Genomic DNA, 21,281 nt, shown 5'->3' on the forward strand with positions numbered 1-21,281 from the left:
TTGGACCACTTTCCATTCGAACAAAATGGCGGGACTAATGACTTCATCCCAACCAGTACCATCGTACCATATTCTTTGCATGAGAATCTTTGCCACGACAATGCATGGCGAAAGCCAGCCAGCATTATCGAGCAGCTTGGAGATCTGAGACAGGATCTCCCTTTTTGTATAAGAACATGAAGACGGAAACGGTGTTGTGGAAATGAAAAAAGAATCAGAACTAGCGTCCCACCTAATTCCTAATGTTTTGGCTGTGCTGTGATCATCAAAGTTTAGAAATCCGTCATTAAGCAAATGATCCTTGGGAAGATCTGCAAGAATATCTCTTGAGTGCGTTGTCAACTTCCGAAGGGAAAAGCCCACGGATTCTAGAGCAGACTTGAGCTCATTACGGGACTTTGTTGCGGAAGGAATTGAATGCGCTTCGAAAAGCACATCACCGACGTACATGAAATCCCGAATAATCTCACTTGCAGTTGGGTACATATCTTGAACATCGTCAGCAAGTTGGAGAAGGGTGCGAATAACCAAGTACGGAGCACAATTGACAGCAAAGGTGACAGTTTGCAACTCGAAATCATGAATGGTCTCACATGGGTGGTTGCGGAATATAATTCTTCGAAATGGAGTATGATCTGGATGAACAAGAATCTGGCGGTTCATTTTCTCAATGTCCGCATTGAACACATATCGGAAGAGACGCCATTTGAGAAGTAAAGTGGTAAAGTCTGATTGCAACACCGGACCAGTGTGCAAAACGTCATTGAGACTTTGACCATTAGACGTAACGGAAGAAGAATTAAGATTACAAGATTTGAAGAATAAAAGTAGATAACATATCTCCAGAAACATATTTCAGAAACGGTACCAGATGTTGTCTTCTTTCAGTCCGGAAACTTCTGAGTTACATAACCGTCCCTTAGCCACTGGACACTGAATTCGCTGAAAAGAAAAGTTTGTGCTTTTGGGAAGAATAAGAAACAATAGTGCATTCATGGGGCAATTCATTTATTGGTGGAATTCATGGATAATAAATAACAAAATAGTAGGAAAATGAGCAGGCTCAGTCCGACCAAGAACCATAAATCGCCCACCCGAATATGGTACTCTGAGCAGTGGGCAAGGCACTTCGCAAATAAGTGCCTTCCGAGTGACGAAATCGATGCCGGCAGATCTGGAAGTCGGGGTCGGCAAATAACAAATGCGGAAAGTGCTTCTGGAAGACGTCTGGAAGTGATTCGGATGGAGTCGTCATGGCAATTCTATTGTCCACACGAAAAGTGCCCCCGATCTTGACGGACGAGTCATACCTAGAGTAAAGAGTAAGCGGACAAATGGTGACCTCCTTCAAAGTAAGCCGGGCCAGTTTGTGGTTATCGGCGAAATTCCGAGCGATGCGGCTCACCGATGAACCAGAGTCCAGCCGACACCGGGCCAACACCGTCGCGTCTATTCGAAACAGAGCTGTGGGCAAAAGTATCATCCGACTTTTCTGAATCAAAAAAGACAAGGACCCTTTTGATGTAACGGAAGGCTTGGCAGGTTCAACAACGCGATACGACGACGCCCGTGACGTAGATGGCTGCGGAGATGCTGACCGAGAAGTCCCTGGCAGGATCTGGTCGCGAAGCTTGGGGTTCACATGCAGAAGGGTATGGTGAAACTTGTGGCAGTGGTGGCAACCGCGATCGCTAAAGCAAGTGCCATGCGAATGTCCGTGAGCCAAGCAGTTCACACAATATTTATGCCGCCTAACCGCATCCATGCGCTCCGCCATGGTCATATTCAGGAATTTGTTGCACAACCGCAGTGGCTGTGGACGTTGGCACAAACGGCAGACGATACGGCCTTTTCTGAAAGGTGCTTGGTTGGCACGGGCTTCGCTTTTGCTGGATTTCGAAATTTAGGCATGATTCTTGGAGACAAATATGTATAGATAGAAGGAAACGAAGAAAAAAGGTAAATGCAAGGAATGTAGAGTTTAGTTATCAGAAGGAAGGACAACAAGTTTTGTTATCGGACGCGTAATTACGCCCTTCTGAGCTACGACATCCGCAACTCTTACATGGCGATCTGAACCAATATAAGTCATAGTGACTCGACCTTGGCGCCACGAATTCGGCGGAAGACTTTCGTCATGAGTGGCGACCACTGTGTTCTCTTCAATATCCTTTTCTGAAGTTTGCCACTTCGTACGCTTTTGGAGTTCACGAAGATATTCAGTCTTCCAACGAGAACAAAAACTCTGACGGATCGCTTTAAGACGTTGCCATCTGTTGAGCACGGAAACAGAACTGTCATCAATATGTGGATCGACAGGAACGAGAATTGGAGTACCAATCAAGAAATGGCCTGGAGGTAGAGCAGCAAAATCAGAAGACTCGCTAGAAATCGGAGAAAGAGGACGTGAGTTTAAGCACGCCTCAATTCCGGACAGAAGAGTCGAAAACTCGTCGAAAGTAAACTTGGATGAGGCGGCAAAATGAATTTTGAAGCTTTTCCCTCCTGCCTCCAAGAGGCCACCCATATGAGGTGCTCCAGGCGGAATGAAATTCCAATTTAGATTCTGAACAGAATAACTTGAAACAACAGCCGAACGTGAGGCTGGAATGAATTCTCTCGCAAGGATCTTGGATGTCCCTACAAAAGTAGTACCATTATACGAATATAAATGAGATGGGCTTCATCTTCTAGAAACGAAACGGTTAAAGGCCGACAAGAACGTTGGGGTAGAAAGGTCGGAAGTAGGCTCTAGATGTATTGCCTTAGTGCTAAAGCATACGAATACGCACGCGTTCCCTTTTGTGATGCGACAACAACGCCCGCAATAGCTCTTTATGTCAAATGGTCCCGCAAAGTCAAGACGGGTACGGAAGAATGGACGAGAAAGAACCGTTCGCTCAGGAGAAGGGCAGCCATTATCTGCTTCTGGCAATGCTTCTTGTACAGAACACAAATTTTGCAGTCCCGAATGACAGCGTTTATCATGTTCTTCACCTTAGCGATCCAGTACTGGGATCTTACCACCCGAAGAACAAGTTGGTTAACGCCATGAATCGTGATCTCATGAACAAATTGAATTTGCAATTGTAGGGTAGAATGATCGGGCGTCTCTCATCGAGAGGCACGCCAGGAGAACATATGGGTTCAAGCTTTGTGGTGGACTGGATGAAGAAATCGGCTTTTGGAATAACAATGATTTGTATTCCTCTGGATAACAAAACTTCTGGAACCATTTGAGTAGAATATTCCGACCTCAGACCATGTCAGAACTACAAAGAGTTTGAGAGCCTTGCGGAAAAGTTGAACGATATCGTGGATGTGTACGATGAATGAATCGATATACATAGGAAAACACTCTAAGTGCTCGTTGGTAGGATGAAATATTTCCCAAAGGATCATCCGTCGCATTGAAGTATGAAAAATGAACACGAACAGACTTTCCCTCCACGTCTGTTCCTGGAGAATGAATAATCTCTGGCCATTGATCAGAAGTCTCACGAAGCCACAATGGTCCGTACCACCAGAGATCATCATCAATGATGTCCTGCGGCAATACACCACGGCTCGCCATATCAGCTGGATTGGTTTCAGAAGGAACATGGTGAAACCTTGAAGGATCCACTACTTGAATGATATTTGAAATTCGATTGGGCACGAATGTTTGCTAATAACCAGGTGGTTTGGAAAGCCAAGAAAGAACTATAGTGGAGTCTGTCCAGCAGTATAAAGAATATTTAGAAACTTTAAGAGTAGGAAGTAAGGCATCGATCATTTCTGCCAGAAGAACAGCCCCACATAGCTCTAACCTTGGAATGGACAGTGTTTTCACTGGAGCAACTCTTGTCTTGGAATACACCAGGTGAGTAAATACAGACGTACCTCTAACTATTCGCACGTATAAAGCGGCTGCATATGCCTTCTCGGATGCATCGCAAAAGCCATGAAACTGAATCTCAGCAGACGGTGCAAAATTGAGCCACCTCGGAATACGGACTTTATCAAGACTCGAATAAATAGATTGGACCACTTTCCATTCGAACAAAATGGCGGGACTAATGACATCATCCCAACCAGTACCATCGTACCATATTCTTTGCATAAGAATCTTTGCCACGACAATGCATGGCGAAAGCCAGCCAGCATTATCGAGCAGCTTGGAGATCTGAGACAGGATCTCCCTTTTTGTATAAGAACATGAAGACGGAAACGGTGTTGTGGAAATGAAAAAAGAATCAGAACTAGCGTCCCACCTAATTCCTAATGTTTTGGCTGTGCTGTGATCATCAAAGTTTAGAAATCCGTCATTAAGCAAATGATCCTTGGGAAGATCTGCAAGAATATCTCTTGAGTGCGTTGTCAACTTCCGAAGGGAAAAGCCCACGGATTCTAGAGCAGACTTGAGCTCATTACGGGACTTTGTTGCGGAAGGAATTGAATGCGCTTCGAAAAGCACTTCACCGACGTACATGAAATCCCGAATAATCTCACTTGCAGTTGGGTACATATCTTGAATATCGTCAGCAAGTTGGAGAAGGGTGCGAATAACCAAGTACGGAGCACAATTGACAGCAAAGGTGACAGTTTGCAACTCGAAATCATGAATGGTCTCACATGGGTGGTTGCGGAATAAAATTCTTTGAAATGGAGTATGATCTGGATGAACAAGAATCTGGCGGTACATTTTCTCAATGTCCGCATTGAACACATATCGGAAGAGACGCCATTTGAGAGGTAAAGTGGTAAAGTCTGATTGCAACACCGGACCAGTGTGCAAAACGTCATTGAGACTTTGACCATTAGACGTAACGGAAGAAGAATCAAAGACCACGCGAACTTTAGTGGTCGAACGCTCTGTCTTAATGACCGCGTGATGCGGTAAATAGTAATGGCGAGAATAACTATCAGTACACGGAGCCGGAACTGGAACCATGTGTTTCAATTGAATGTACTCATTGAGTACCTGATCATACTTAGCTTTGAAATCTGAATTTCGAAGTAAGCGAATCTCATTGCGAAGGAATTGTGTTACGGCTATTGAACTAGACTGGCCAAGGCGATTTTTTTCTGGAAACCCTTGCTTGAAAGAAGACGCACAACATAACGACATCTTTATTCCTCTTTTTTTTTTTTTTTTTTTTTTTTTTTTACGTTCGGTCCCACGCCTCTCACACCCGCCCCTGCCGACCGAGGGGGCCACCTCCCCATTCGTAGGGAGCGCGTACACACCATAGACCGGACCATGGCGGGTTAGTAGTGGTTATAAATGTCAGCTACAGAGGAATCATCAGCCGACTATATATATTTAAGAATTCAATTAAAATTTATTTGCAATTAATGAACAACCTCGCTCGTAGGCAAATTTCTACTATTTCCGCATAAGGAGTTGTAGATACGCCGATTAACTGAGCTCAAGAAGTTAAATTAATTGCAGAGTTTAAATAATAAAATAAAAAAAAAAAAACAGGAAACCGCACGCAAGATTACTGCATAATTCTACTGTTCCGTAAGAGGAGTTGTAGATAAGATGCCAGTATAGATTACGGGAAGTTAATAAGTAACTACAAAATAACAATGTATGTATATAATAAAATTACACTATAACACTACAATAGGACTAATAATACTTCTGGCAAACCTGCTGATCATAATATTACATGCGTAAGATAGCATTTTTTATTACATGTGTTGGACTGGTTAGATCTACCGTGTTAAAAATGTTATTATATATTTCACATAAAGATCTAAGTGGGTTACTTGCTTCATAATTAGTTTTCACTAGAGATAACTTTATAGGGAGGAAGTTACGTGTTAAACGTGAGGGTACATTGAACATTATTTCACCGACTAAAAATGGCGAATCAATCAGACCACGTATAACTTTTATTATAAATAGCGCTCTTAACATAAACCGTCTTCTTTCAAGAGAAGGAAGATCTATTAACATCAAACGACTTTCGTAAGGCGGCAATGATACTGAAGTATCCCAACGTAATCCACGTAGCGCAAACAACAGAAATTGAATTTGAACAGACTCAATCTTATCAGAGTGGCATTTATAAAATGGACTCCATAAAACGCAACCATATTCTAAAACTGGACGGACTAAACTCACAAATAAACGTTTGGTAACGTATGGATCATCAAATTCTTTAGACCAGCGTTTTATGAAACCTAACAATGATTTGGCTTTATTAACAGATGATTCTATGTGTAAGTGAAAGCGTAGTTTAGGATCTAGGATAATACCCAGGTCAACAAATGATTCAACATTTTCCAGTTTGTAAGAGCCTATAAAATAATCAGAATGAATTTGTTGTGACCTGAAAAATGACAAACTTTTGCATTTTTTAAGGTTTAGGGTCATTCCATTTGCAGAACACCAATTCGTTAGAGAATGTAAATCGTATTGTAAATTAGAGGATTGATTTATGGAATTTATTTGAGAAAACAGCTTTACGTCATCAGCGTAGTAGAAACATAAAGCTCCTTACAGAATTTGTCGGAATCTGAAGGGAACTTTCTTTTAGGAAGGCTCTCCACCTCCCACAAACGACAAATCTGTTTGTCTAAGGAGATCTCAAAAAAATTCGAAATTAAGGTTGATGATGGAGAAGAAGTAGGAATAAGGCCAGTGAGAATCCATCCAAAGATGGTTTCTTGAACCATCAACGTGTCGCAAACATTTCGCATTACCCCAGCGCGGATAATGTCAGGAAGGAAGTCACTGCCTATCAAAAGGCCGATGTTTGAACTTTTAAAGAAGTGTGGATCAGCTAACTCGATTGAAGGAAGTCGAGAGTATAAAGATGCTGGTAATGTGTGTGAAGGAAGGTTTCCAGACAATTGCGGAACCACAAGTGCTTGCACGGAGAGCTGTACTGAACTATCGAATCAAGAAGACAACACAACAGAACATATCTTCCGAAGTCTACGGAAGCCGCAGTCGAAATATTGAGGCCAGAATTCTGAACGTTTGTACGCTGATAAGGAAGCTTTAATTTATTGAAGAACCGTTCAGATATGAATGCCGGAATCTAGGAGTACACGAGCGTGATACGATACCCCTAAGTGCAACACATTTACCAATGCAGTTCCCAATAAAACATTCCGAGAACTTGAAGCGAAACAGGTTTGAATGACTCCACCCCCAGAACTAGTGGACTATACAGGATTCGGAGAAAATGGAGTGGAGTTTGCATTCAAATTTGTAGAACACGCGGGTGCATTGGAAGAAAGACCATGAAGTATAGTGTTGTGCCGCATCTGGCACTGAAGACAATTATTCTTGCTGGTACAACATTTAGTACTTTTCGTACCCATAAGTACGAATTTTCAAAACTCCCTCAGTCCTACACTCCAAAAGTAATCTAAATTAAATTTTCAGGATTCCAGCTCTATTCGTTCACTCAAAAATAAATTGCAACAAATTTAGTACTATTTCCGAATTTCCACAACTACCTCAAACCTACACTCCAAATGTAATCTTAGTTCTAAATTTCAGGAAGCCAGCTCTATCTGTTCACCCAAATCCAAATTTAGTACCATTTAGTATTTTTCGTACCCAAAAGTAAGAATGTTCAAACTTTCCTCAATCCTACACTCCAAAAGTAATCTTAATAATAAATTTCACGATTCCAGCTATATCCGTTCACCAAAATCTTAATTGCACTAAATTTAGTACCACTTTGTACTTTCTGTACACACAAGTACGAATTTTCAAAACTCTCTCAGTCCTACACTCCAAAAGCAATCATAATTCAAAATTTCAGGATTTAAGCTCCATTCGTTCACATAAATCCAAATTTCCCCAAATTTAGTACTATCTAGTACTTTTCGTAACCATAAGTACGAATTTCGAAAACTACCTCAATCCTACAGTCTACCAGTAATCTTAGTTTCAAATTTCCATAATCAAGTTGTACCAATTTAGTACAATTTAGTACTTTTCGTAGCCATAAGTACGAATTTCCAAAACTTCCTCAATCCTTTACTCCATCAGTGATCTTAATTACCAGGTTTCCAGGTGTATCCGTTCATCCAATTCCAAATTGTACAAAATTTAGTAGCATATAGTACTTTTCGTACACATAAGTACGAACTTCCCTAATCTTTTCCTTATATAAACACCACATCCCAACCTTGATTTCAATACCAAATTTCAAAATTCTAGTTCTAACCGTTCAAAATATCAAAACTACCCCCATATTTCGATCCTCCCATTCAACAGTAATCCTAATTCCAAATTTCAGGTTTCCAGCTCTATCCGTTCACCCAGATCCAAATTGTACCATTTAGTACTTCTCGAATTTCCAAAACCATTTATTACACTGTGCAACATTTTTAAGGTGATTTTGTGCAAACAATTTCAACTGAGGATTTTTTGAATGTATAGATCCAAACGACAAGAACCCCTAATTGGGTTTTGTTGTGTCAGATCCAGCTCGGATTTTATGTCCCCATCTAAACGTGGTTAAATATTAAGTTTTTAAAGAAATTCTTCTGATCTCTGAAGCAAATTTGTAGATAAGGACAAAAGTAAAATATTTGAAGAAATAATGAACTCGAAAAACTACCTTTATTGCCTCAAATTTCAAAACATATGCAAAAATTCCACAATTTTTATACATTTCGCAGCGTATCTGTAAAACCGTTAATTTTTTCTGAATATTTTCTTTTAGACAAATATTCCCTGGAACTCTTCAGAACATGTCATTGTTGTAAAATGCCTCTATGCCGTTGTTTTCAGTACATTTTTCAACGACGATTTAATACAAATGTCAATAATGTAGTGAAATCCGAAATGCGAGAATAAACTGTTGGTGTGAACTGTGTTTGAAATACGTGTTGTAAAAGATATGGTGCAAAATACCGCTGAAACAACATGAAGTAAGCATTTTAGAGTTTCAGAACGTTCTAAAGAGTTGTTGAGAACTTTATTTGGAAGATTTTTGCAAAAGGTTACTTGGCTCAACTCCCAATAGTTTAGCCGATACTGACCACAATTTCAGCAATTATGTAAAATGTTCTATATTTTATAGATTTTGATGCCCTAGATGGAGTTTTTCTTATGTGGTTCTACTAGTTTAGGGCTACAATGTTGCTAAAGACAGCAAGGCCAAATTCCTATTCGCTTCTGAGATAAAGACCTGATAATGCAAAAAAGTGTAGATTTAGCCCGGTTAAGATGAGGCCATAAAATCCGAACTGGACTTGATAGGACAAAACCCTATTAGGGTTTTAGTAGTCTAAATATGTACTTTCAAAGAATGCTTACTAGAAGTTGTTTGCATTTTCAGTGTTGCATAGTGTTATATTAACACCACCTCCCAACCTTGATTCCCACATCAAATTTCAAAATTCTAGCTCTAATCGTTCAAAATATACAATTGGTACCAAACGTAGTAACTTTTCGTACACGAATTTTCAACAAAAAAAACCCCTTTGGAACATCTTTCGAGCTCTCTACCAGTGACCCTCATTCAGGATTCTACCTCTTCCCGTTTGCCTAATACAAAGAGTACCATATTCACTACCTTTCTGGTTCGAATTTCCTAAAACCCGGCCTTATCTCATGCCTACAAAAAAGTTTGTTGTCGTTAGCTAACATAAGAAAAAATTTTAACATTTTTATGTAACGTGAATATTATTTAAGTTTTTTTTTTAAATAAAATGAGATCTCAAGAAAATCTAATGTGTTATTGAATTGAATGGCAAAGAAATATTAGTGCAATTATAAATGTTGCATCCTGTCGTAAACCTATGTTTTTTGGTCAGGTTTACGACGCTTCCGACGGAAATGTATGTCATATGCGTCAAAGATGGCGGCAGACCATCCCTAATAACGGCACTGCTGGAGTGGATATGCTCCAAACACACACAAAAAGAGGTAAATGAAACAAATATCATACATATGTATATGTTGGCGATGTAACATTGCTATATAAAACAAAGAAAATTGATAGAAAATATGGACCACAAAAGAATAATGAAGAATGTTGAAAACTAGGCAATACAGAAGTATACTTTGACAATGGAAACATAAAACTTGGAAATCAAACATGGCGGATGACAAGAGGTTTATACAGCTTCCGCTTTCTCAAACATTCATATGATTACAATGTAAATTAACTAGAAATATATAATAAGGTATTGGATACAACATGTGTCCTTCGAAGAAATTATAAAGTTAACGGACAAATAAGAGGAAACCGAGGTCCAAAGTGTTCAAAAATTATAAAAGAACTGTCTATAACTCCACATAACGGATCTGGAATAATCTGCGCTAAACACAATACAACAAAGAAAATAGATTGGAATGATCCTAATGAATTAGCTAACCGTTTGAGGATATTAATACCTTAAAGAACACTTTTAGTGCAGAACATGACAACGAAACTGCCCTCACCATCAAGGAATTGAGACGTTGCGATTTATTATATTGATTTAAAATAAATATGTATGTATACTGTTAAATAATAACTAATGAACTATTCAAATCATATATAATATTATTTCGAACATGACATTATGTTTTTACCATTATTTCTATGGCTTTAGAGGAAATATGAATTTTGTTCAATCTTTAATATTTAATAATTTTGATTAAGTGTGACCAACGAACGTTGATCAGAATATGAAATAAAATTCGTTTTATTGTCATTACAAAACTCTAACCAAAGAAGCCCGTCAAAGATCTACTTAGTCAGAAGAGACGTCTAGTTTTAAGCCTTTAAATAATAAAACAGCAACAACAGGTGTTTTCTGCTATATAACATTTTATTTTGGGATTGACAGTTAGTATATATTCCCTTATTCTGAAATGATCCCTTACAGGAAACTTTTTTTTTAATGTGTGCACATATATTTATCACTATACATATAAATAATTTTATTATTTTTAAGCTTACCCAGATTTCTGACATACATATTGCACCTTCTTGATTAGTAAATTGTTCCATTATTTTCAACATTTTTGAAATGTTGCATTCTTAAATGTAGTAATACAGTTTTTTAAACTACTTCTTGCACAGATAACTCAATAATGAATTTAAGAGATCATATATCTTGCTAAAAGCAGAAGCTTTGATTTGAATGGAAAGTGTTTAAATACAAATAGTCTTTTTATGTCCACATCAATGATCAATAAAAAATATATATTCTTTGTTTGTTCAAATGGGAATATTTTTATGAACAAATATAATATTCCAAAAAGAGGGTAGTGATGAAGTTAAGCCAATGGGGTAATACTCCAGACTTAAGCAATCATATGATTAAATCTTCAAATAAAACAAAACAAACAAAAAACAGCGAAGGCACGCGCAAATGGGAATTTTGTAAATAAAATTCCAACAACATACTCACAGGTAACTGTTCTGATGTTATTTCAACTTAACAGAAATCGATGATTTCTTAGTTGAATCGTGCTGTCAGCTTGCAAATATTTTGTTCTGGTGTTTTTTTGGGAAAGTGAGCATCATTCTCATTAACATGAGAATACTTGATGCTTAAAGAGTTCAGGTTTTCACTAAAAATCATCATCAACCAGATGCACATACTGGTTTTCGCCTTTTCTATGCGTCATTATCTCAGAATAAAAAGCTTTTCATTTTTTAAAAAACAACATTAGTATATTTATTTACATGCAAATGCAAAATACCAAAATTTTAAAAAAAAAAATTCAGTAGCAGATTCTACTACACATATCAAGAGCTTGAGTGTCCTTTTACGGCTATTCGAAAAACCATGGATCGTGTTCATCTAATGTCCGATAGGTTTTGTGCTTTCGGTATGTATGCATAATCTTCTTCTGAGTTTTCCAACGGTTGGTACGTTCGGGTCTCAATCTCTTTTTCTTCGACATAGGTTTCTATCCCACGAGACTCAGTATACTTCGTCTCGATTTAATTCACAGCGATTCTACAAACACCACATCCCAACCTTGATTTCCATACCAAATTTCAAATTTCTAGTTCTAACCGTTCAAAATATACAATCGGTACCAAATTTAGTACTTTTCGTAGACATAAGTACGAATTTTCAATTTAGTACATTCAACAGTAATCCTAATTCCAAATTTCAGGTTTCCAGCTCTATCCGTTCACCCAGATCCAAATTGTACCATTTAGTACTTCTCGAATTTCCAAAACCATTTTTTATATTAACACCACCTCCCAACCTTGATTCCCACATCAAATTTCAAAATTCTAGCTCTAATCGTTCAAAATATACAATTGGTACCAAACGTAGTAACTTTTCGTACACGAATTTTCAAAAAAAAAACCTTTGGAACATCTTTCGAGCTCTCTACCAGTGACCCTCATTCAGGATTCTACCTCTTCCCGTTTGCCTAATACAAAGAGTACCATATTCACTACCTTTCTGGTTCGAATTTCCTAAAACCCGGCCTTATCTCATGCCTACAAAAAAGTTTGTTGTCGTTAGCTAACATAAGAAAAAATTTTAACATTTTTATGTAACGTGAATATTATTTAAGTTTTTTTTTTTAAATAAAATGAGATCTCAAGAAAATCTAAAGTGTTATTAATTGACTGGCAAAGAAATATTAGTGAAATTATAAATGCTGCATCCTGTCGTAAACCTATGTTTTTTGGTCAGGTTTACGACGTTTCCGACGGAAATGTATGTCATATGCGTCAAAGATGGCGGCAGACCATCCCTAATAACGACACTGCTGGAGTGGATATGCTCCAATCACACACAAAAAGAGGTAAATGAAACAAATATCATACATATGTATATGTTGGCGATCTAACATTGCTATATAAAACAAAGAAAATTAATAGAAAATATGGACCACAAAAGAATAATAAAGAATGTTGAAAACTAGGCAATACAGAAGTATACTTTGACAATGGAAACAAAAAATTTGGAAATCAAACATCGCGGCTGACAAAAGGTTTATACAGCTTCCGCTTTCTCAAACATTCATATGATTACAATGTAAATTAACTAGAAATATATAATAAGGTATTGGATACTACATGTGTCCTTCGAAGAAATTATAAAGTTAACGGACAAATAAGAGGAAACCGAGGTCCAAAGTGTTCAAAAATTATAAAAGAACTGTCTATAACTCCACATAACGGATCTGAAATAATCTGCGCTAAACACAATACAACAAAGAAAATAGATTGGAATGATCCTAATGAATTAGCTAACCGTTTGAGAATATTAATACCTTAAAGAACACTGTTAGTGCAGAACATGACAACGAAATTGCCCTCACCATCAAGGAATTGAGACGTTGCGATTTATTATATTGATTTAAAATAAATATGTATGTATACTATTAAATAATAACTAATGAACTATTCAAAACATATATAATATTATTTTGAACATGACATTATGTTTTTACCATTATTTCTATTGCTTTAGAGGAAATATGAATTTTGTTCAATCTTTAATATTTAATAATTTTGATTAAGTGTGACCAACGAACGTTGATCAGAATATGAAATAAAATTCGTTTTATTGTCATTACAAAACTCTTACCAAAGAAGCCCGTCAAAGATCTACTTAGTCAGAAGAGACGTCTAGTTTTAAGCCTTTAAATAATAAAACAGCAGCAACAGGTGTTTTCTGCTATATAACATTTTATTTTGGGATGAACAGTTAGTATATATTCCCTTATTCTGAAATGATCCCTTACAGGAAACTTTTCTTTGAATGTGTGCACATATATTTATCACTATACATATAAATAATTTTATTATTTTTAAGCTTACCCAGATTTCTGACATACATATTGCACCTTCTTGATTAGTAAATTGTTCCATTATTTTCAACATTTTTGAAATGTTGCATTCTTAAATGTAGTAATACATTTTTTTAAACTACTTCTTGCACAGATAACTCAATAATGAATTTAAGAGATCATATATCTTGCTAAAAGCAGAAGCTTTGATTTGAATGGAAAGTGTTTAAATAAAAATAGTCTTTTTATGTGCACATCAATGATCAATAAAAAAATACATATTCTTTGTTTGTTCAAATGGGAATATTTTTATGAACAAATATAATATTACAAAAAAAGGGTAGTGATGAAGTTAAGCCAATGCACAGTTGTCGCAATCACAAAATTTTTGGCCAAAATTATTTTTTTGAAGTTTCATATTTTTATAATTTTTTTGCGCGGAATAATAAAAACACTTCAAACCATCCGAAAATAATTGGTTTTTCTAAATACCATTAATAGCCGCTCATTGGTGTAATGCTAAAGTTGAAAATTTTTTGTATAAAAAATAGAACAGACTGTGTGCTGTAAAATATATACTTTTTGGTGTGCTGTGTGGTCGAATGGGTATACGAAATTCAGACCAAAGTTATTATGAATCTGGAAGTTGATAATAAGTGCTTTCATAATATATAAAGAAAGAACGAAGAAAGTTGTAATATCTGGGTAGGGAGATAAAAGTTTGTGTGTATACTGAAAATTATTTTTTACAAATATTTTTGAAATCTTCTTAAACTTTAGAAAAAATGTAAAAATATCGTCTCCTCCAAAAAATTTTTGGAAGCTGGCAGGGGTATGTACTATCATATTCAGATGAAATATTTTGCCTTTTTTAGAAAAAATGTATTTTTCTACTTTAAGTTGAGTGAAATTTTTTATAAATTGATGTTTTTATTGTATATAGTATTGAACTGAAAATGTGGGATAAAGACAAAGTTTCATCCGATTTTTCTTAAAATTGATATTTAAGGTTTTAATAGTATAAAAAACATTTCTGCAACATTTTTTGAAAATTGGCCCACACTGTGACATAGCCGTACCGTCCGATTTAAGATATTTTAAAGATTTTAGCGATATTATTTAACCGATTCGGCTCTAACTTTGCATTTTGACTTCATGGAAAGTATAAACTGTTTGTACCAAATATTTTGGTTAAGACCTCCCACAACGGCGCCTCACTATTTAATTAATTTTCGCTGTTTTTGGCGAAAATACATTTCAATTGATATTTTGGGACATTTGATTAACCTAGTAATCAATTTTAGTATAAAAACGTCGCACAGTTGCCCCGATTTTTGGCCAACATTATTTTTTTGAAAATAATTGGTTTTGCTAAAAAGCATTAATTGCCTTTAGTAGGCGCAGTGTCAAAGTTGTCACTTTTTTGTATAAAAATAAATCAGACTGTTTACTGTAAAATATACATTTTTTGTTGCGTGTTGTGATTGAATGAATATATAAAAGTGAAACGAAAAATATTATGATTCGGGAAGCTGAAGGTAAGTAATTTTATAATATTTATATATATCGTTTAATCAATAATCGTTTTAATCAAATTTTGCTTGTCTCTATACTTTGACAATTGTGGTTCTACACTCTATTTTTGTATTTTTTAGACGACCTCTTCTTCAGAAACGAAGATTTGTTTAAAATTTGGAAGCAACATGGCACAATTGCTAAGAAACAAAAAAACATCTTAAACTATGTACTACAAAACTGTAGTGAAAACAATCCGTCAAAGGAGTATTTAAAATATTTAGAAAAAGGAGTACGAATTTTTTGTCTCACTTTGAAGAGAAAATGGGAAGAAAGTAGAAGATATTTTAAGGATTTCGAACAAAAAAATGCACAATGGTTTGCTTCTGGAATATATTTCAAAAAATATAAAACAGAATGTCAAAAACCAAGGTGCTCAAAAGCGGGGCGCCCCCGTGTCGCATTTTCAGAAATGTCTGACCGAAGTAAGAGAAGGGAGGCAGCCGAACTTTCCATCTCAAAAGATCACGATACTACTTTACTACTTAAAGCCGCTTGCGTTTCCGCCAAGAAAACGGGAAACAAAGATTTGGCTCATATTCTCAATAAAACGACGGAAAGCCCCACTAGACTTTCAAAGATAAGGAAGCTGTGCACTACATCAAGTGATCCAGTTAAACTTTCAACAGCAGAAGCACTTGCATTTTTCCTGGAAAATAATTTTTCAAAACGCCAGTACTGCAACATACGCAGGGAAAATAAGCAAAGAAATTGTGATATATACCTATCTTATAAACTTCTGCTCGCTGAGAAAAACGTATGTAGACCCAAAAATTTACATATTCGGGAAAGTGTGGCCAAAGTTCCTCTACAAAATCTATTAGATCATACTGCAGCAAGAATAGTTGAAATGCAAAAAGATGTCATTGTAGCTGCAATAAATACGGATAAAAGCAAATCAATTTCTGCGGAGTTAATATTGAGCTATGGATTTGACAGTAGTACTGGTCAAGCTCAATATAAACAAGGGGTTTCCGACCCAAATACAAATGATTCAAGTCTTTTAGCAACAACTGTTATACCATTAAGACTCACAGACTCCAAAAACCGACCATTATGGTGCAATATCACCCCACAATCTACTCGATTTTGTAGACCCATAAAATTGGAATTTGTTAAAGAAACAAAAGAAGTTATTTTAAAGGAAAATTTTTTTTGAATGAGGAAATTGAAAAATTGACAAACGTGACTTTTCAAATCGAAGGATCAATGACAATCGAAATAAAATTTAGATTGTTTCTTGCTCTAATCGATGGAAAGGTTTTAAATGTCTTAACTGGAACTAACTCAAATCTTGCATGTCCTATATGTGGTGCCACATCAAGTGATTTTATAAAAATCAAGGACTACAGTTCAGAAAAATTTGTTGCGAAAGAAAACAACCTTAAACATGGAATGAGCCCACTTCACTGTCGTATTCGATTTTTCGAATTTTTATTACATTTGGGGTACAAATGTGAAGTACAAAAATGACAGATTAGAGGGCAAGAAGACAAAGAAAATGTTTCTAAAAGGAAGCAAAAAATTCAAAACGACTTCTGGACAGAGTTTGGAATTCGCGTTGACGTTCCCAAAGTTGGTGGTTTTGGTTCCACTAATGATGGTAACACATCCCGTCGTGCTTTTGGTAGTTACCAGAAGTTTGCTCAAATTATCGGAATTAAAGAAGAGCTTGTTTACCGCCTTCATATAATTCTTGTATGTTTAACATGTCAATTTCCCCTTGATTTGGAAAAATTTGAAAAATACTGTTTCGATACAGCTAAATATATTCAGGGCCATTATCCTTGGGTAGCGATGACACCAACAGTGCACAAGGTCTTGATTCATTCTAAGCAAATAATGCAGAATGTTGTGTTGCCAGTTGGATGTTTTGGAGAGGATGCTGCTGAATGCAGAAACAAAATATATAAAAATGACAGATTATTACACGCTAGAAACAGTAGTCGTGTCAATAATCTCACAGACGTATTTAATAGAGCATTAGATACATCTGATCCACTTATATCATCTATACGCCTAAACGCCCGCTTACAAGAAAGAAAGCTGTTAAACCTGCCATCTGAAGTAATCGAATTGTTAGTTTGTGAACTAAACGATGAATTACGGCCCGCGAATGATACTGATTGTGATGAAACCACAGATGAAGAATTCGAAGAAGAATATGGCGATGAAAATATAGTTCTGGAAAACGAAATATCTACATATATTCAATAATTAATTAATTTAAAACTTAATAGAGTTCTTTTATTTTCTTTACTTAATAGTATAAAACAACCTTCTTTAGCCTGTTTTAAGTCATACTTTTATAAAAAGAGTAAATTTTGAATTATGTTTACCGCATTTTATTTTGTTTTACAACTCATGTTTGTACTAAAACATCACATTTTGTACCCTAACATTTTGTATGCCTTTGCATATCTAAAAACCTAATAAATAGTACTATATTGTACCTTATGATTGCAGAAACGCGTTTTAACGGATTTGCAATAAATATTAATATTATTATAATAAATATTAATCTATATATAAACGAAAAGTATACATTATGTTGTATTAAATAATTTTGGCCAAAAAAATTTGAATTGAGACAACTGTGCAATGGGGAAATACTCCAGACTTAAGCAATCATATGATTGAATATTCAAATAAAACAAAACAAACAAAAACAGCGAAGGCACGAACAAATGGGAATTTTGTAAATAAAATTCCAACAACATACTCACAGGTAACTGTGCTGATGTTATTTCAACTTAACAGAAATCGATGATTTCTTAGTTGAATCGTGCTGTCAGCTTGCAAATATTTTGTTCTGGTGTTTTTTGGGAAAGCCGAAAAGTGAGCATCATTCTCATTAACATGAGAATACTTGATGCTTAAAGAGTTCAGGTTTTCACTAAAAATCATCATTTCAAAAACTGAAAAGCCAATTGATAATTCCCTTCGCCGGGATGAAATCATGATATTGGTAGCGATCAGTAAATTTTGCAAGCTCTCAGTGCGTTTTGTAAACATTATTCTCTGCAAAGAGGGTAGTGATGCCTTTTCTATTCGTCATTATCTCAGAATTAAAGAGCTTTTCATTTTTTAAAAAACAACATTAGTATATTTATTTACGTGTAAATGCAAAATACCAAAATTTTTAAAAAAATTTCAGTAGCAGATTCTGCTACACGTATCAAGAGCTTGAGTGCCCTTTTACGGCTATTCGAAAAACCATGGATCGTGTTCATCTAATGTACGATAGGTTTTGTGCTTTCGGTATGTATGCATAATCTTCTTCTGAGTTTTCCAACGGTTGGTATGTTCGGGTCTCAATCTCCTTTTCTTCTACATAGGTTTCTATCCCACGAGACTCAGTATACTTCGTCTCGAATTAATTCACAGCGATTCTACAAACATCCTTGAACTCATCATCCTCATATCGAACGCTATGCAATCGGAACACTTAGCGTGTTGTTGTTGTAACAGTGTTTATTATTATGTTTGTATGTTATTTTTTCTGTTCAATCTGGCTCTGGGTTTTTCTACACTTCTAGCTGCTCCTATGGGATGTAACCACAGATCCACTGGAGTTAGATGAGTAAGTTTGGCGGGCCAGTTTGAAAATGTGCTTTGTGTCGTGCGGACCAACGCCGCCTACTGGGCCGATGACTTGCACGGCGCGGTCGATGTCCGTCCAATAAGTATTTAGGCAATTGCAATATCCCGAGCGTAGTTGTGCCAAAACTACCCTGGTTTGTCGTGGGAGCTGACGCTCCTCAGCTTCTACAGATGAAGATGTACTCCGAGGATTTTACTCATATTATATGTGCTTACGGCTTTAGCAACTATAGAATAGAAGTCGCCTTAAGAGGTCTTCTTTAGAATAGAAGACATATTAATAGGTCTTATATAGAACGGTGATCGTCGTAAGAAGCCTTCTATATAATAGAAGCCGACTTACGATGTCTTCTGTAACATCAAAGACGCTTTGAGAGGTCTTACATGGAATAGAAGTCGCCTTAAAAAGTCTTCGTTAAAATCGAAGACGCCTTAAGAGGTCTTCTATAGAATTTACGCTTTAATAGGTCTTCTATAGAACGGTACACGCCTTAAGAAGTCGTCTATATATTAGAAGACGCCTTAAGATATCTTCTATATAATAGAAGGCGCCTTAAGAGGCCTTCTGTACAATAGAAGACGTCTTAAGAGGTCTTTTATAGAATAGAAGACGCCTTATGAGGTCTTCTATAGAATAGAAGATGCCTAAAGAGGTCTTCTATAGAATAGAAGACGCCTTAAGAGTTCTTCTATAGAATAGAAGACGCCTTAAGAGGTCTTCTATAGAATAAAAGACGCCTCAAGTGGTCTGCTGTAGAATAGAAGACGCCTTAAGAAGTCTTCTATACAAAAGAAGACGCCTTAAGAGGTCTTCTATAGAATAGAAGACACATTAAGAGGTTTTCTATAGAACAGAAGACACAGTTTAGCTGTGACTCTTGAAGCAAGCAAAAGTGTCTAAAAAATTCGCGCATCGCAGTGGCTTTTTCATATTTTTGATATTTTTTTACCTTTTTTCTATTTCCAAACAAATATTGTTGTTTCTATTTTTGCTGTGAAACTCAATTACAAAACCAAAAATGGATCTGTTATTAGAAGTGCCAAGTTTTGTTTGTAACAAGTGCAATGCACCGATAGCTTCAGCCAATAACGTCTGGTGTCGCTGCTGCGACAAAAGGTATCATTTTGAAGCTAACTACAAAACCATGAGTGGACCTAGAAAATTGGAGTGGAAGTGTGAGAACTGCAGGTCAAACAAGAAATCTCCCAACAACACCACCCACACGTTTGTTTATACCGATGACAACCAAAACGCAGCAATACAGCAGGCAGCAGATCACTCTACTCAACAGCAAACCCAACATGCAGAAACAGCACCACAATCATATGTCCAGCAACAACTAAAAAAACTGAGAGAAGATGATGGTCGTACCGACTCCCCCAACAGCGACAACCGAAAACGTTTTAAAGAAGGAAATACACCAAGTATCATAAACAACAACAATACAATACCAACTGAGTACATCACCAAGATCAATGCACAATATGCAGAGCTAAAAACTGACATGGGAGAAATCAAATCTGCCATGCAGCAAATGATATGCAATATGAATGCTATGTCTGTTAGTAACAACAACGTTATTGAGAACATCAACATTAGTCTCAACAAGATAAACGACACGCTCTCCAACATATCATCTCAGGTCGTTGAACCACAGAACAGAGACAGCGAAAAGAGCAGACAAATGAGTGAATTCGAAACGAGGATTAACAAACTCGAACAAAAAACGTTAGAAAGAAATATTGAGATAAACAATAGTAATGCAGTCGAGATGGAAGCAGCGACAGTAGTGAAAAAAGTTGCAGCTTCTGTGGGCGTCGATGTTAATGATGCTCACATTGAAAACGCATACACTATTAAATCAAAAGGCAAAATGATAGTAGAGTTCTCTTCTTTGAACAAAAAAAGAGAACTGATGAATAATTTGAAGAGGCACAGAGTCGACGAGAATGTGCTTAGCGATGGTACCGGCATCCCAACGAACATCTATCTGAACGATGACCTTACTGCAGAGAACAGGCGTATCTTATGGATGACCAAAACTAAAGCAAAGGATATGGGTTGGAAGTTTGTGTGGGTAAAAACTGGTAAAATTTATGCGAGAAAAAATGAAAACTCAAACCAAATAACAATAAATAACGCTTCCGATTTAGAACTAATCACAAAACCACAATAAATTACATTTACTTGGCGTATACGGAATCTCAAAAAATAAACTTTTTCAAATATAATAAAGAAAATATCAAATACAAGCCTAATTTTTTAAACTTTTTTTTTTAAAAAAAAGATAAAATACAAATTTAAAAAAAGTAAGTAAAAAAAAGTACAAAAAAACCAAAACCGGTTTCAAAATGAATATTCAAACTAAAATGATAAATAATT

At 36.2% G+C, this 21,281-nt stretch overlaps 1 protein-coding gene across 1 annotated transcript; it reads right to left on the reverse strand.

Annotated features, from left to right (window-relative positions):
• Positions 1-919: 919 nt before the first annotated feature.
• LOC141388101 (uncharacterized) lies at positions 920-5,836 on the reverse strand. The gene is made up of 3 exons (XM_073958147.1): positions 5,809-5,836; positions 4,492-4,986; positions 920-942 (listed from the first exon to the last, which is right to left on the reverse strand). The coding sequence occupies exons 1-3, from the start codon at positions 5,834-5,836 to the stop codon at positions 920-922; spliced, it is 546 nt and encodes a 181-aa protein (XP_073814248.1).
• Between the last annotated feature and the right edge of the window lie 15,445 nt (positions 5,837-21,281).

Source organism: Musca autumnalis, unplaced genomic scaffold, assembly GCF_047663935.1.
Source record: "Musca autumnalis isolate F117 unplaced genomic scaffold, ASM4766393v1 scaffold_55, whole genome shotgun sequence".
In the NCBI taxonomy this organism is placed as follows: domain Eukaryota; kingdom Metazoa; phylum Arthropoda; class Insecta; order Diptera; family Muscidae; genus Musca; species Musca autumnalis.

What these genes read in the sequence shown, in the direction of transcription:
- LOC141388101 (XM_073958147.1), bottom strand. Translation starts at nt 5,836, where the DNA reads ATGTTCAATGTACCCTCACGTTTAACAC. An exon ending in TGTACCCTCACGTTTAACAC is followed by an intron (nt 4,987 to 5,808) that starts GTAACTTCCTCC and finishes TTCGAAATTCAG; the next exon opens with ATTTCAAAGCTAAGTATGAT. An exon ending in AGATATGTACCCAACTGCAA is followed by an intron (nt 943 to 4,491) that starts GTGAGATTATTC and finishes TTTTCTTTTCAG; the next exon opens with CGAATTCAGTGTCCAGTGGC.